Source organism: Triticum urartu, chromosome 5A, assembly GCF_056163025.1.
Source record: "Triticum urartu cultivar PI428250 chromosome 5A, HENAU_Tu73, whole genome shotgun sequence".
Classification (NCBI taxonomy): Eukaryota; Viridiplantae; Streptophyta; class Magnoliopsida; order Poales; family Poaceae; genus Triticum; species Triticum urartu.
Window position 1 is genome coordinate 589,218,753 of NC_141877.1, and position 15,012 is coordinate 589,233,764.

Below are 15,012 nucleotides of genomic sequence, written 5' to 3' on the forward strand. Positions count from 1 at the left end.
TAGTAGACAAGCACACACCAGCAAGTGTAGTGATCCTAACACACCCTCGATCATCCCGAAACTAAAAGGAATATTATAACACATGGTCAAGAAAAAATAGATTGAGATCAACTCAATGCGTTGTACTCCCTTCGTTCCAAATTACTCGTTGCAGAAATGGATGTATCTAAAACTAAAATACATATAAATACATCTATACCTGTGACAAGTAATTCGGAACGGAGGGAGTACCTCCATTTGTTGGGATATGACCGAAGGTGACGGCACTATTTTTTAAAGGATAAGAAAGTTAGACAGCACAAGGGTCATTACTTGGGTGGATAATATAATATGTCTCTACAACAAGAACCTTTTGAGAAAGTTATGGCCGGATTTATTATTCATTTTGCATCATGACATGCATGATATGACTATTCATTGGGACCATCTATACGTCGCGTGCCTAAAAGAAATAGTTGCATCAGTTACTTTCATTCTCGCCCATTAGATCTTCATCCAATGGTTAAAAACAGATTGGGGCACTGTTCACCTTCAAACCTCCAATTTCTTCTCCCGCACGTAGCCGCCGGCTAACTCAGCCCTAACCGCCTGCCTCCGCCCCTTGCGGTCGGCGGCTATCGCCACCTCGCCCCTTGCCCTTCCCTCGTCCTCCTCTCTCCCCCCGCCCCGGTCCTGACCATCGCTGGCCACAACTTTAAGTCCCGCATCATCAGTGAACAATTCTGGCGATCACCTGCATCCCCCATCCCCTAAAATAGATAGTGGGGTTGCTTCTTCTGCAGCGAGGTCCGGCCTCCCCCAGAAAAGTGACTGGGGCAACGATGATTTCTTTGTATCTGAAAAATAGCGAAGCCGCTATTCATTGCATGTAAAACTAGTGGCGCAAGAGTTGTACTAGTGTTGATGTAGAGAAACTGATGTGATAATCCAACCAAAAGGCTGACAAGACCGTATTGTAACTCCTATAGTTGTTCGCTGGCCTAGGAAATGGCACTTAATTCGCAAAAAAGAAAAGGAAATGACAGTTAATCTCTTTTGATGAGAACATGGTTGGTGTGAGTAGGGTTCACCAATAGTAGACTGGTTGCAAGGACAATGTGCACGGCCGGATGACTAATACAGTACAGTTGCAGCGTCCAAGTCAGTCTATGATTATCGTCCAAATTAACAAAGTGCGCACGGGTGGAAGAGTCGGGCACTAGCTCTAGATTGATGTTCTAAATTTTGGCCAGTTTAACTAGGATATAATCTGTTGAAAAAACGAAAAGGGAGAAACCAACAAAGGAATGCGCACGTACGCGGCAAAGAGTTGTTAATTGCGGTGGCGGCGCCGCGACGATCACGAGCACACGACACGGCGACCCAATAATGCATGCGACCTCCGGCCACACGTACGTACACTCGAGAGAAGATGAGAGAGAAAGTGCGAACGTTTGGTAACAAATCGGAGCTGTCCCCCATCTACCTGATCACGGTTTTCATGTAGTATATCATTAGCCAGGAGACCACCAATCCATCAAGCGGAATAGTTTGACCATGATAGAAAGTGTGGAGCGATCGCAACCATGATCGATAAAAGTATGGACTGTAGCAAGGAGAGGCAAAGTGCAGATATCTTCTGGTAGAGTGGTGGTGGTGGCGACCGGCCGAAGGAAGGAGGGCAGGGACGTGGCGGCACGGGGAAAAGAGAGCCGATGGGGCAGACCACACTGCTGTCTGTTCTGTACTTCTGTTAAACTGTTGTTAATATCTTAAGACAACTTACCCGCAAATTTTTTAAGACAACTTCTCTAAAAAATAAATCTCAAGACAACTCGTCGAGTGGCTGCAGACAGTACTCCCGGTCGCATCAACATTTGTTCTCTGGGTGCACGCGATGCATGGGTGGATGAAACTCGAGAGACACCAAGGATTTTTTTTAAAAGACACCACTTTTAGAAATCCTAGTTCATTTGATGGAGCCAAGTAGGGTCAGAGCCTCAGAGGACAATCAATCAGTCTGCATCCCTAGTCAGCTCACCGTGAATCAAAGCATCGGTCGGCCTGTCAAGGACGAATCAAGGCGAAAGCGAGCGTGGACACCCTCAAAAAAAAAAAGCGAGCGTGGACGAAGAGACTGACTCATGAACCAACCGCCTAGACGCTCGCGAGCAATATCAGTCGATGGAGGAGAAGGCCAGAAAAGGCTACGCTCAGTTCCAGTAAGCCATCGCTTCACGGGAATCGATGACCTCGACGGCCTGAAACCGCAGGCGAAAACGGCGACACCCAGCCCCGGGTCAGCCGTGCCAGCAATGGCGACGTTGCTGCTGCCGCTGTGCCAGCACCGTCCGGGCTAGTGGCAGTGGGATTCGCAGCCTTCATGGCGCCCATGTAGATCGATGGCATGCTTGTGTGCGTGCGTGCGTTCGTGTACAGTGCTTGCTCCTCTAGAGTTCCCGTCCAAAGCAGTATGATAAGAGCTTCTCCAATAGAAGATGCAAATTTAGAGATGTAAAACAAAACATGTAAAAATTTACATCTCAAAAAGTGTGTTTTACATCTTAAAATAAGAGGCAACTTCAACAGATGATGTTTATTGGAGATGCAAAAGAGCATCTCCAATAGGTGATGCAAAAATGAAGATGTAAAAACTAGTGGGCGGCGGCACGGCAGCGCGATGCGGTTCAGGGCGGCGGCGTCGGGACGGCGAGGGTGCTGAATCAGGACGGCGCCGTCATGAATCGGGGCGGCGATTCAAGGCGGAGAGAGAACGAGCGGCATAGGGCCGGCGGAAGAGCATCAAAGGGGCGGCCGGCTTCGCGTGGCGGGAAGAACGGTGGAGGCGGGTGGTGTGGCGCGCCTCCCCTACATTCTGCGATGGGTGCAGGTTAGGAACAAGCCTAACCCGTCCACGACCGTGCCATGGAAGCCATTACAGCAGCCGAAGAAGCTTTGATTTGAAGCGACGACCGAAAACGAATTAGCAGCCATGGGGGGCAGTCGTAGCTACTCTAGTGAGGCAAGCGGCGGGCGACAGGCGGGCGGAGTTACGACAAGGTCAGAGGTAGGCAAGCGGGCGGCAGAGTCACGACAGGGTGGGACCAGGTTAGGAACAAGCCCAACCCGTCCACGACCGTGCCATGGAAGCCATTACGACAGCCGAAGAAAGCTTTGATTTGAAGCGATGGTCGGAATCGAATTAGCAGGGCAGTCGCCGCTACTCTAGTGAGGCAAGCGGTGGGCGGAGTCACAACAGGGTCAGAGGTAGGCAGGCGGGCGGTGGCGTCATCGATTTTGGATGAAATCGGCTGGCAGCGGAGTTGGGCTCCGGGTGGAAGCTGAATGAAGGCAGTTGGGCAGTTGACATGTAACCGTTATTTTTACATCTCCTATAGGTGAAGACGTATATTTGCATCGCGAGGTGTTGTATTTTACATTTTCGAAAGATGTAATTTTTTTCATCTACATTATTTGTTGAAAAAGGGGTTTTGGGGCCTCAAATATTCAAAAATTAGTTATTTTTGCATCCACATCTTCTATTGTAGATGATCTAAGCCTTCCAAAGCTATGAACAGGGCACTAGAGAAGAGTGTACAGTGCTTGCTTGTCGATGGCGCGTCTACCCTCAACACTCAACTCAAAAATACATAAGCATTGACCCTGAACGCTCGACTCAAAAATGCATACGCATCCTCGGAAACGCTCAGCAACTCTAGGAACACACAAACGTCAGTGGAGAAAGTAACCGTGGAAACCCGGAAACCAAATTTTGTCCCTGGAAAAAGCAGAGTAATCCTACGGAAGTGCGTCGACCCGGAAGCTCTTTTTTTTTTCTACAACGGATGTAAATAAAACCAAACTGAAAAAGAACGAGACATACAAACATACAGACACTGGACTGTGCGTTTTGCACGTGTGGTCACAAGGTAGAGAGGCCCTGTCAGCTGACGCACTTCCGGGCGTGAACGAACAGGGCAAGTACCTACTCCTACTTGGGCCATAAGTAGGCGAAACGGACAGCCCATCTCCCCAGACCGCCTGCCTCTTCACTAGCTCAGGCATACGCTGACCGGAGACGCCGCTCAACCTGCAGCGCCACGGTACAGAGGCCAGCAGGACAGCTCCCCGCTCTCCAGTTCCGGCGTGGTCCAGATCGATGCTGCACGAACACTGCAAGGACGGTCAATCAGATTGTCGCAAATGAGTACATCCGCTGCCATAGGAGCGAGATCATGAACGCTGCACAGTATGCATAGATGGAGTGAAACAGGGTAAATCTGGAGGCCACTTACCTTGGAGTAAGGCGGTGGCAAGTCTTGATGAATTCATGTTCATGGTGTCCACATGAGCCACCGTTCCGTCAAGTGCTTTGCCGCGTGCGCCATGAAGCAGACACCAACACAGTGGGCCTTTGGGAACCGCGTCACCACTGAAAAAAACAGCAGGACATTCAGTCTTCACAGCATTGTGATCTGTTAGAGAAGACAGTGGGCTTGGGTCCTTTTCAGTGTTATATAGTAGTAGGAATGGGAAGAAATTTGAACTACAAACATTGAAAGGAAATTAACCAGTTTCAGTTTCAGTACAATCCGTCGTCTCTCGCCGCATTCAGTACTGAAAGCTAGAGCAAACCAACAAATCTAGTACACCTGTGCATGCATATACCAAGCATGTATTGACAGGCGCTCTGCATTGAAGGTGGCGCTTTGGGAAATTCTAGAAGTTGGGCATGATCAAGCTGAGGCCTAGATCTATCAATCAATTCCGTAGGATACAATGAGAATGTGACACAACTCAATCATGTGCTGCAGAGCTTGGGGCATCTGTCTGGTCCAGTCGCAGGAGATGGTCACCACATAGATGCCTCTTTAATACAACCATCTTATAAATGTTCAAATACTGCCACAGCTACTTCTTATAAATGGCATAACTAGATGTTTATTCATATGTTGATTTGTGCTCAACAACCATGAATCTTACATTCTTATTGATTATTTATATGTTAATTTGTGCTCAACAACCATGAATCTTACATTCTTATTGATGTGGAAGAATCCTAATAGCTAGAAAATGTGAAGACTAAGAAAGTACACATAGAAAGGGTAACAAAAAACTCATGAGAGAAATGAGCAGTGCTTACCTCTCAGGGCTACAACATTTGATGAGAGAACAAATGTTTCGACAATGAATATAGCAGATGATGGGAACTCCCAAACCTGCAAATTCAGTAATCAGCTAGAAAGAAAACATTTGATAGATAAATTCACAGGAAATCGTCGACATAAGATTCTTCTATACCATCATTGTCAGAAGAAATAACTTGAAATAGCTTGAAATGATGACGGCTAACAGAATCTCTCGATACCTGAGTAATGAAGAATGCAACAGTGAGCCAAGTATAACACACAGATGTAGAACTATGACATGATTTAACCCTCTTTTTATCATACGAAAACTGTAGGGGAGGCCCAACAGTAAACTCTTATATGATCTCATCCTCTTCGAAGATAGAAATGTACTACTATTACAGAATTCCTACTGGATAAATGATACTCCCTCTGTAAACTAATATAAGAGCGTTTAGATCACTAAAGTAGTGATCTAAACACTCTTATATTAGTTTACGGAGGGAGTACATTGACAACACTTCACACAGAATGAAATAACAACAGGTGTATTTACTAGGAACGATAATTTTATTATGAGAACTGAAAAGTACCACCTCAGAGGTATTCAGATATTTTAAAAAGGATACACGCATACAACGATACCTTGTAATGTCAAAAGAAAATTTGAGGATATATCGTACTCCCAGGAGTAACATGGCCGTAAATATGATGTTCCCTAACAATGCATCACCCAGAACCTGAAGAAAAGCAGAACACCCAATACACTGCTTAGTTGATGAGAAGTGGAAACATTTGTTATCTGAATGCAGTCAACTTTAATCACCTCGCTGCAATTGCAAATTGTGGACAATGTGCTCCTGGAAGAATCCCCATCAACTTTGTTGCTTTTTGAAACTGATATTCTGACTACATAGTTATGGGCAGCTTAGGTTGAATGTTGGAAACTACCAGAATTAAAATAAAAAATTTATAAATGAAAATGGATACAAGCGTCAAGAACGATATGCATCAGAATGAACTGGCACAGTATTCCCTGCAAACAAAACCAAAACAAGAGACATAAGAGAAAAGGCATATTTGGACTTGGCCACTGAATATAGTTGCGGAAGGCAGAAAGCAACATAGTATGACTTATGAGTGAGGAAAAAGTATACGAAGGCAGAAATTATTACAATATGAGTGCCAAGATGAAGTTTGAACTTAGATGAATTATGAATAGATAACTATATTTTCCATGTCATCAGATTATATGCTCTTGTTGGATGGACTGCCAAGGCATAAAAGGCTGAAGGTGTCGTATGATACAGGAACAATATTAACAAGAAAAATAACAGGCAGATCTAGGACAGATGAAACTTCAAATTCTCAAGCATCGGGACTCATAGGAAGTATTGAGTAAATCATGAAACTAGGAAAGTGTTGATGATGATAAATTGGTAACTGTTATCACCCTTTGTTGAGTAAAATGAGTAAAGTATATATGGCAAATGAAGTACTTGTGATATTAATGCAAAAGAGGAGCAGATTTATGATAGATGAAACTTCAAATTCTCAAGCATCAGGACTCATAGGAAGTATAGAGTAAATTGTAAAACTATAGGAAAGTATTGATGGTGCTAAATTGCTAATTGTTATCACCCTTTGCTGCTTCAAAGTAGATATGGAAAATGAAATACTTGTGCTATTAATGCAAAAGAGGAGCATCCAAGCAATTCAGCTTCCATATTTAGATAGAGTACACACTGAGTAAACTGCATAGTTTAACTCAAATGATGATAGCAACAAAAAGCATCACATCTATAACTTAACTGCTCTACATGCTTATAGCATTAGTATCTATTAAAAGCTCAGGAAAAAAGAAATATGTGGCGCAGAACGTTTTACGAGCTGAGTCGGCCTTAGGGAGTTTGAAAAGGCGGAACAGCACTTGTTTGAGGTTGCATGGTACCATAAGATTCGCACCTTGTCAATAGATGAACCAATGTGCAGCTTATTGAACAGTAGATGTCGGTATGCCCTGGTCTTGTGTAGAATCAGATCGATCAAGATAATCTACAGCGGGGTAAGAAGAGTAAGAGTTAAGGCCACGCAGCGCATCAGGCATGCAATAAATAGGTGTCCCGGGCATAGGAAAACGGCCCAATAAGGATGCAAGCGGCGCACACGCATAAGCCGCCAAATTGATCAGCCACTATAAAGTGAGCTAACCCCATCAAAACTTAAGCTGCAACTGATTTGGCCGATTTAGGACTACATAAGCAGCGCGCCACTTGCACCCCTACGGTCAAATCACACATATGGCAACAGTTTGAACCCATGCACCATTGATCATCATACCATACCATACCATGAATTCACACTCGATGTAGGGATCGGCGACAGCCTTGCAGACATCCTGCACACGAACAGCATCCAGGGTTAAAGCCGGCTTGCACGCAGGAGGCAAAAGGGCGACGCTGACGATGCGGCGGGAGGGGGCTGGGCTCTTACGCATTTCATCAAACGGATGTTGCCTGCGGAGTACTGCACGAAGAGCGTCCTCACGCGCCGGCCGCAGCCGACGCAGCGCGGCGCCTCCCCTTCCGCCCCGTCGTCCCCCATCACGCCGAACCCGTCCGCGCGAGCTCTGGAGACATCCAATCACAATTACAGCGAGAGCCGGGGACGACGGGAGTGGAGGCGGATCTAGGACGAGGAGAAAGTCGCCGGGGGTAAAACAGCGTGGCGTACCTGCAGCGCGCAGTGGGGGCAGGAGCCGCAGCTCGTAGGCGGCGACGGCGGCGGCGAGCAGAGCGGCGCTCGGAGGGGGAGAGGCGTGGCCGGCGGCGTCAGTGAGAAGCAGAGTGTGCTGCCGTCGTCCAACTGCGGAATGCAATCGATGAGCGGCCGGTGGCGATGCCAGGCAGCCTGGTGGGCTGGCCAGCAACAGAGCCCGATTTGTTTACTAAGATGGGCCGTAATAGCCCAGACGGGCCTGGGTCTAGGGCTGGGCTGGGTTGGGCCGGCCGGCCGACGGGTCCTACCTGGGCACGCGGAGAAGATACTAGTCTCGGGTCGTTGGGTTTCGGTTCTGGTGTCTCCGACCTGCTCCGTCTCCGCCTCCGCCTCCGGCATCGGCACGGTGTCCTAAGGCGACGAGATCGCCGTGAGATCCAGAGCCGCCGCCTGCGCCGCAGACGAATCCACTAGCGCGTCACTGCCTTCCGGCCCCCCTTCCCGGTGAGCAACTCATCTCGCCCGCCCGTTCCTTCCGTCCGATCTGGGGGAGGGTTGCCATCAGCCGGCTTAAATCCGACGGAGCTTGCCTCCTGCCCTCGCGCCCCGCGGCCGAGTCGTCGGGGCCTCTCCGCCGGACGCTTCGTAGGGGAGAATTTGGTACTGGTCTGTTGTATATTTGAAGAATCGCCGTCTTCTTAGGACTAGGAGTGCTTGTTCATGGAGAATTCCCGTCAAATCTGGAGTCTTCCGCTAGATTTTGTGCTGCCGCTTGCTGTGGCGTCTGACTGAGGTTGGTATGCTTTTGTGCCACAGCTGCAAAGATGGGGAGGATACCGTCTCTGAAGAACTTCAATGCGTTCCCGCACGCCGAAGACCACCTGCTGAAGAAGACTTACTCGGGTGCTATAGGTACATAGATTATGCTGCTTCGTGAACTGTTGTTCTCTGCTAATGGATGCTTATGTTTTTGGAGATTTGTGTTTAATTCGCGTCATCGTTGATATATGTTGGCAGTGACGATTCTCGGGCTAATTGTTATGGTTACACTTTTCGCGCATGAGCTCACGTTTTACCTTACAACCTATACGATGCATCAGGTACGTTTCGTTCTCGTTGACCTTTTCTTGTATGACTAGCATATGCAGCTTATTGTGATGTCTATGCTGTTCTGTCCATTCTTCCCCAACATTTATGATTGTAGTTTGTGTTGGGAATATGCCTGTGGATGATAGATATTTCTCCTGTTTAAGTTTATTCACTTCGACATACAAAACCAATCTGGCCAAGGAATTCTCATGATGACAAAGGATGCCTATGAATCGAACCGATCAATTACATTTATATAAAATAATTTGGTAGTTGTTATTTTCATATCATGGAAAACTCATTTGAACATGATAGTTTTATTTGCCTTGTTTTGGCTACCAGCATTAAGATCATGAACCTGTCTCAAGTTTTTCTTTTCAATGTCTGCAGATGTCTGTAGATCTGAAACGAGGAGAAACTCTACCAATTCATATAAATGTATCATTTCCTTCTTTACCATGTGAAGGTCAGTTATTGATTAAATATATCCAGTATCAGTTTTTTGTACAAGGTTCCATTTGGAGATCCCTTTGCTTAAGGTTCATGCTTTTGATATTTATTTCACTATCTTCTGTTGTCATACAGTCTTGAGTGTGGATGCAATCGACATGTCCGGCAAACATGAGGTTGACTTGCATACAAATATCTGGAAGGTACCATCTGATATCAAAATTTTGTTAATTTCAGTGGATGCAATTCAATATGGTATCGGATGCATATGCATGTATGCTCTACTATGACACTAGCTGCAGTAATAATTAATAGTTATGTCTATTGCTTGTGATTGAGAAACATTATGTAAATGCACATTCCTAGTTTCCTACCATCCGCGAAGCAGGCCCATACGCTAGCTTATTTTGGCCAGTTGTTTTCCTAGGTTAGTGTAGGTTGCAGGGAACATGCACTTTAAGCTGTGGTTCATGTCTTGCTCTTGTGCTGACAATGTTCTTCATACTTCCAAATATATTTTCTCAGTAAAGTTGCATTGTAGTTTCTTTAAATGGTGCATTTTTTAACTATTCAGTATATGTCTGTCATGTCTAATTATACTTTGCATCCTCCTTTTTCTGATGTATGCAGCTTCGTTTGGATAAGTATGGCCATATCATTGGTACTGAGTACTTGTCTGATCTAGTTGAAAAGGAGCATGGAACTCATGATCATGGTATATTCTGTTTCCTCTATAAAAGGAAAACCAAACGTAGCACTAGTACTAAGTTGTCATACAAAAGAGTCTCCTTTTCAATCCATATTATGCGTCCTTTTTCCTCACTATATAAAAACCGTGGCGGCTGCTAATCGTTATTTTCTGTTATAGTTATTATCCTTTGTATTATAATTTGGAAGTACTACCTCTGAAAAGAAATATAAGACTTTTTATAGGTCACTAAAGTATATAATTGAAATGGAAGAATGGATTATCGCTCACCAGTCTTGTTTATGATGAAAAAATGTCAATACAACAACATTGATTAATTTGATCGGCAAACATGTTGTGTAGTTAGAAATTTTATTTGTTGCCAACACATGATTTAACTAGAAGCCTAGAATATTCGATGTGTGCTGGAAGAAACCCAAACATGGGAATAGTAGTATCTCTGTATAGTTCTGGGCTTTGCCGCTATACTGTACACATGACCATGTACTGGAAAGATCAAAGATATACCAACAAATGGAGAAATGATTTCTGCAATGATCTCTCTCTCTCAGGTTATCATTGGTAGAACTAGGGCATCAGACATAGTTTCACACAGGACCAAAATGAGCAGTCAACTGTGTCCTGTACTTAGTAGTTGCAGCTTGTCGGCTTACTTCTTTGTTCATTCCGATTTTGATAAAATCACAAAGCTAATTGCTTTCTAGAATAAGTACTTCCTGGGTTTTATGCGTTCTCAATGTGGTAGGTGTTGTTCTTTCCTTCTGGAAAATTGGCTTGTTGTAAGATTATTTTTGTGTTTAGTTGTTCTGCATGTAATATGCTGATGCATTAAAGTTTAAATCAGACCATGGCCATGAGCATGATGTAGAAAAGAAGCCTGAGCACACCTTCAACGAAGATGCAGATAAAATGATTAAGAGTGTCAAACTTGCAATGGAAAATGGCGAAGGATGCCGAGTAAGTTTTTTCTCCACCAGTATTAGTTCATTTTACTAATGATATTAGTGCTGTGGTCATCAAGTATATTCTGGTGTTTTTAACGAGTTTTTGGCTTCAAACTTTACAGGTGTATGGTGCTTTGGACGTGCAGAGGGTTGCTGGCAACTTCCATATATCGGTGCATGGTTTAAATATTTTTGTTGCAAATCAGGTTATTCATCTAAAACTGCAGATACTTTAGTGCTGTTCTTCAAACTGTATATTTTCTGTTGTGAAGTATTTAAGCTTTTAGGAAACTAGCTAATTCGTAATGTATGAAACTGAGACAATTACTTACATTTTCTTCATAAGGTATCATTTAAGTTTTTAGTTGAGCATATATCCGAACTGTGGCTAGGTATAGTCATATAGGGAATTAGGCATCTAAATCCCTACAGAAATCACTGAAACAGGGCGTTCTCAATCTCATGGTAATTTTGCCAGTGGCATCATATGGTATTTCACATGGGCCTTTCATTGGTATATTCTGATGATAAGTTAGAATGGATCGATTTTCCTTGAGGTCTGTTTACATTTCTTTATGTAAGTGATTTTTCTTCTAATGAAACAAATCGTTGTTGTTCATTTTGATCTTTAAATGTTCACACACGGTCTTTGTTTTCTTCTCTTAAGTCTTGGTGCTGAGAATGCTCTCCCTGTGCTTTCTGTATATATTCTTGAATCTTTTCATTGCACTGTCCTTCAGCTTCCAGCTGATCATTTCCTATAGATGATTTTTATTCATCTGGTGCATGCAGATTTTTGATGGGTCAAGCCATGTCAATGTTAGCCATGTTATCCATCGACTGTCCTTTGGTCCAGAATACCCTGGAATTCATAATCCACTTGATGATACTTCAAGGATACTGCACGACACAAGTGGGACATTCAAATACTATATCAAGGTTAGTAGCCATTCATTCAGTAGTTTCCCCATTGTTGTCAATAATGTTCAGACGGCAGCTTGTGGTTGCAACATTTAGGGGAAATAATAAATAAGGCCCCTGCTGAAGAGAATATATCGATGAAATAAAATTGTACAAATATCCTTTTTATGCGAAGTCATCAGCAGGCCAAAAGGAAGTCTTCCTTTTTCCTGTCAACCTATATGAAGTTGGTTGACTGGATCTGATTTGTACACCAGATCAACGAAAAGATCATCTGCACCCCAGATGGAAATCTAACACTTGATATTCTCTGCAATCAGTTGCTTTTTGTGGGAGACAATGTTGCCATCTGTTATTCATATTTGATTGATATATGCAGGTTGTTCCAACCGAGTACAGATACCTCTCAAAGGGAGTGTTGCCAACAAATCAGTTTTCCGTGACAGAGTATTTTGTTCCCATTCGCCCAACTGATAGGTCCTGGCCAGGTAACCCCCCTCCCCATCTTGCTCTCGAAGTATGGTATGCTCATCTGGTTTTAGGCCTAATCTGTTTTCCTTTTGCAGCCGTTTACTTCCTGTATGATCTCTCACCAATCACAGTCACCATCAGAGAAGAAAGACGTAACTTCCTACATTTCATAACTCGCCTTTGTGCAGTTCTTGGGGGTACATTTGCAATGACAGGTTTGCATCCAGCACTACATGATTGTGCTTTTTATCTTATGCTGGTGTTAGGATTGGCTTCAGTAATACTTCTGTCGCATGATTTTCCGAGTTGCACACACGATGATCTGCACGTTACATGAACAAACAGCAAAATTGGCAAAATCTAGAGTGGCAAAAACAAAGTTTTCCCTTCTTCTAATTGGCATCGACTTTTCTGCCTTCGTGGTACAGGAATGCTTGACCGGTGGATGTACAGGATCATCGAGTCTATCTCGAGCTCAAAACCTAGAAGTGGGATGCGGTAACCGGGCATCCCATGCCGAAGGAGGCTACTAGCCAGCCTGGTGACCAGTCAAGTCAGTCGTCGACGATGTTGTTGTCTCAACCAAGTGATCAAAGCACGGTCACCCCCCTGCGGGCTTTCATGTTTTGTCCAGTCCATGCATCTATAACTTAAAAGATATGGTTTTAGTCTTATGATTAATCATGTTAGATTGGCACTAGTGGCAAGTATACAGTTTTGTTATGAATGATGCAACGGGAGGCGCCAACGATGTCATGTAGCTTGTACTTACCATGGAAAAAAGCATATCCTCAGTATGACAGTATGACAAATAGCATTAAATCAACTTTGAAAGGGAATTAAAAGCGTAAACGTTGGAGCTGTATTGCTGTGTACTGACTGCATAATCTGTTAGCATCGGGGTGCGCTTGGTGGTTGGTCTAGGTCAAGTGGTTTTTGTTTCATTGTGTAACACTAACACCCTGGCCTGAATCCGCTTGATGCCCAAGTCCAACCCATCCGAGCGAATACCACATGGAACGCCCTCTCTTCATTTGCTCAAAGTCCAACCCATCTGTGGGTGGTACATAGTATCTGTATTAAACTTCCGTTTTCGCTTGTAGAAGGGTTGACTTGGAGATCCTACTCCCTCTGATTGGGTTTATAAGTTTGACACACGATTTTAGGTCTTCAATTTGACTACAAAACATGTTTTATATTTTATGAAAAATATATCTTTAGATTCATCGTCAAATGAAATTTCTAGCCATAGAATTTTTGTGGCTTATCATACATATTTTTATATTAGTCAAATCGAAGACATAAAACCCGTTGCTTGACCTATTTAAACCCAAAAGGAGGGAGTGTGTGACAGGCCCTAGAGGTGGCTGTCGCTGAATTTCTCACATGAACAGAGGAAAACAGACAATTTGTGTGGACTTTTGAGATCGATTCGTTCAGATCTGAAGCAAGGTAGCTAGGGTTTTGGCCAGCCGGAACACGGCGGCTACAAGGGCCAAGCCCGGAATAATCCCGAATGCCCTCTCCACAAGCCGGATGAGGGTTTATAAAGAGAAATTCAGAGCAAAAGTAGAAAGCGACATGTTCGACAGGTAAAAGTAAACGCGGTAACTTTTAAAAGTAAGTTATAATGATCTGAGCCATCCAGATGGAGATCAACGGTTGAGGGTGCCTCTCAACAGCGAAGCGGTAAGTTCTTTCAATCGCCGTTGGATCGCAATTCGACGGTTGACACGCATCCAGGCAAAACGCAAAGGCACTGTGCCTCGTCAGGTGACCCGCAACAGTTAACAGGCCTGACAATTGCCCCCGTCTAACAACAGACTTGCCCTCAAGGATGGAATTCAGGGAAGATCTTCTGAATGAAAGCTGCATCTTCCCAGGTTGCATTTTCCACTGGCAGATTGATCCACTTGATACGCCACTGCACCACTGGAATGCTAATGTCTCCCTGGACTCGTGGAATCAGTCTTCTTTCAAGCAGTGCTTCAGGCTGAATGAGAATGTGACCCTGTTCATCCAGGAGTGGCAACTTGGGGTTAGGTACAGCTTCACGGCCAATGTGCTTCTTGAGTTGGCTGACATGAAAAGTGGGGTGAACTTGACAGCCCTCAGGCAGGAGGAGCCGATAAGCCACAGCTCCAATTCTCTCCATTACTCTAAAAGGGCCATAGTACTTGGAATGAAGTTTTAGATGTATGTGTATACTCAAGCTGGTGTGCCTATATGGTTGCAATTTGACATAAACCATGTCCCCAACTGCAAGTTGTCTCTCAGATATCTTCTTGTCTGCAAAAACTTCATTCTTTCTTGTGCTTTGAGCAAGTTGTCCTTAATTTGTTGGGCAATTATATCCCTGTCCAGTTGAGCTTGGTGATCTTCTCCTTCCACTAGTGGTAACATCAATTATGCAATCAGGGGAGGAGGTCTTGCATACAGAGCTTGAAAAGGGGTCATTTTAAGATATGTGTGGAATGTGGTGTTGTACCACCATTCAGCCATGGAAAGCCAAGTATGCCATTTCTTGGGATGTGAAAAAGTCATGCATCTTAAGTAGTTTTCCAGACACTGGTTCACTCTCTCTGTTTGACCATCTGATTGG

General features: G+C 44.3%; 2 protein-coding genes across 4 annotated transcripts; one reads left to right on the plus strand and one right to left on the minus strand.

Moving 5' to 3' along the window:
- Nucleotides 1-3,650: 3,650 nt before the first annotated feature.
- LOC125510831 (protein ARV 2) lies at nucleotides 3,651-8,013 on the minus strand. 2 transcript variants are annotated; one of them, XM_048676096.2, is made up of 11 exons: nucleotides 7,842-8,013; nucleotides 7,602-7,737; nucleotides 7,459-7,506; nucleotides 7,074-7,163; nucleotides 6,099-6,144; nucleotides 5,935-6,017; nucleotides 5,754-5,848; nucleotides 5,281-5,347; nucleotides 5,123-5,198; nucleotides 4,275-4,411; nucleotides 3,651-4,152 (listed from the first exon to the last, which is right to left on the minus strand). In XM_048676096.2, exons 2-10 carry the CDS (start codon nucleotides 7,710-7,712, stop codon nucleotides 4,314-4,316), a joined length of 714 nt encoding a protein of 237 aa, XP_048532053.1. In that variant the 5' UTR covers nucleotides 7,713-7,737; nucleotides 7,842-8,013; the 3' UTR covers nucleotides 3,651-4,152; nucleotides 4,275-4,313. The 2 variants fall into 2 exon arrangements, with proteins under 2 accessions (XP_048532053.1, XP_048532054.1); XM_048676097.2 differs by lacking the exon at nucleotides 7,842-8,013 and having other exon boundaries at nucleotides 7,449-7,506.
- Nucleotides 8,014-8,146: 133 nt separating this feature from the next.
- LOC125510832 (Endoplasmic reticulum vesicle transporter protein) lies at nucleotides 8,147-13,275 on the plus strand. Of its 2 annotated transcripts, none has more exons than XM_048676099.2 (12): nucleotides 8,147-8,486; nucleotides 8,643-8,738; nucleotides 8,844-8,926; nucleotides 9,306-9,381; nucleotides 9,501-9,568; nucleotides 9,996-10,080; nucleotides 10,919-11,031; nucleotides 11,141-11,224; nucleotides 11,811-11,957; nucleotides 12,319-12,427; nucleotides 12,506-12,625; nucleotides 12,839-13,275. In XM_048676099.2, exons 2-12 carry the CDS (start codon nucleotides 8,651-8,653, stop codon nucleotides 12,910-12,912), a joined length of 1,047 nt encoding a protein of 348 aa, XP_048532056.1. In that variant the 5' UTR covers nucleotides 8,147-8,486; nucleotides 8,643-8,650; the 3' UTR covers nucleotides 12,913-13,275. The 2 variants fall into 2 exon arrangements, with proteins under 2 accessions (XP_048532056.1, XP_048532055.1); XM_048676098.2 differs by having other exon boundaries at nucleotides 8,147-8,330.
- The last annotated feature ends 1,737 nt before the right edge of the window (nucleotides 13,276-15,012 follow it).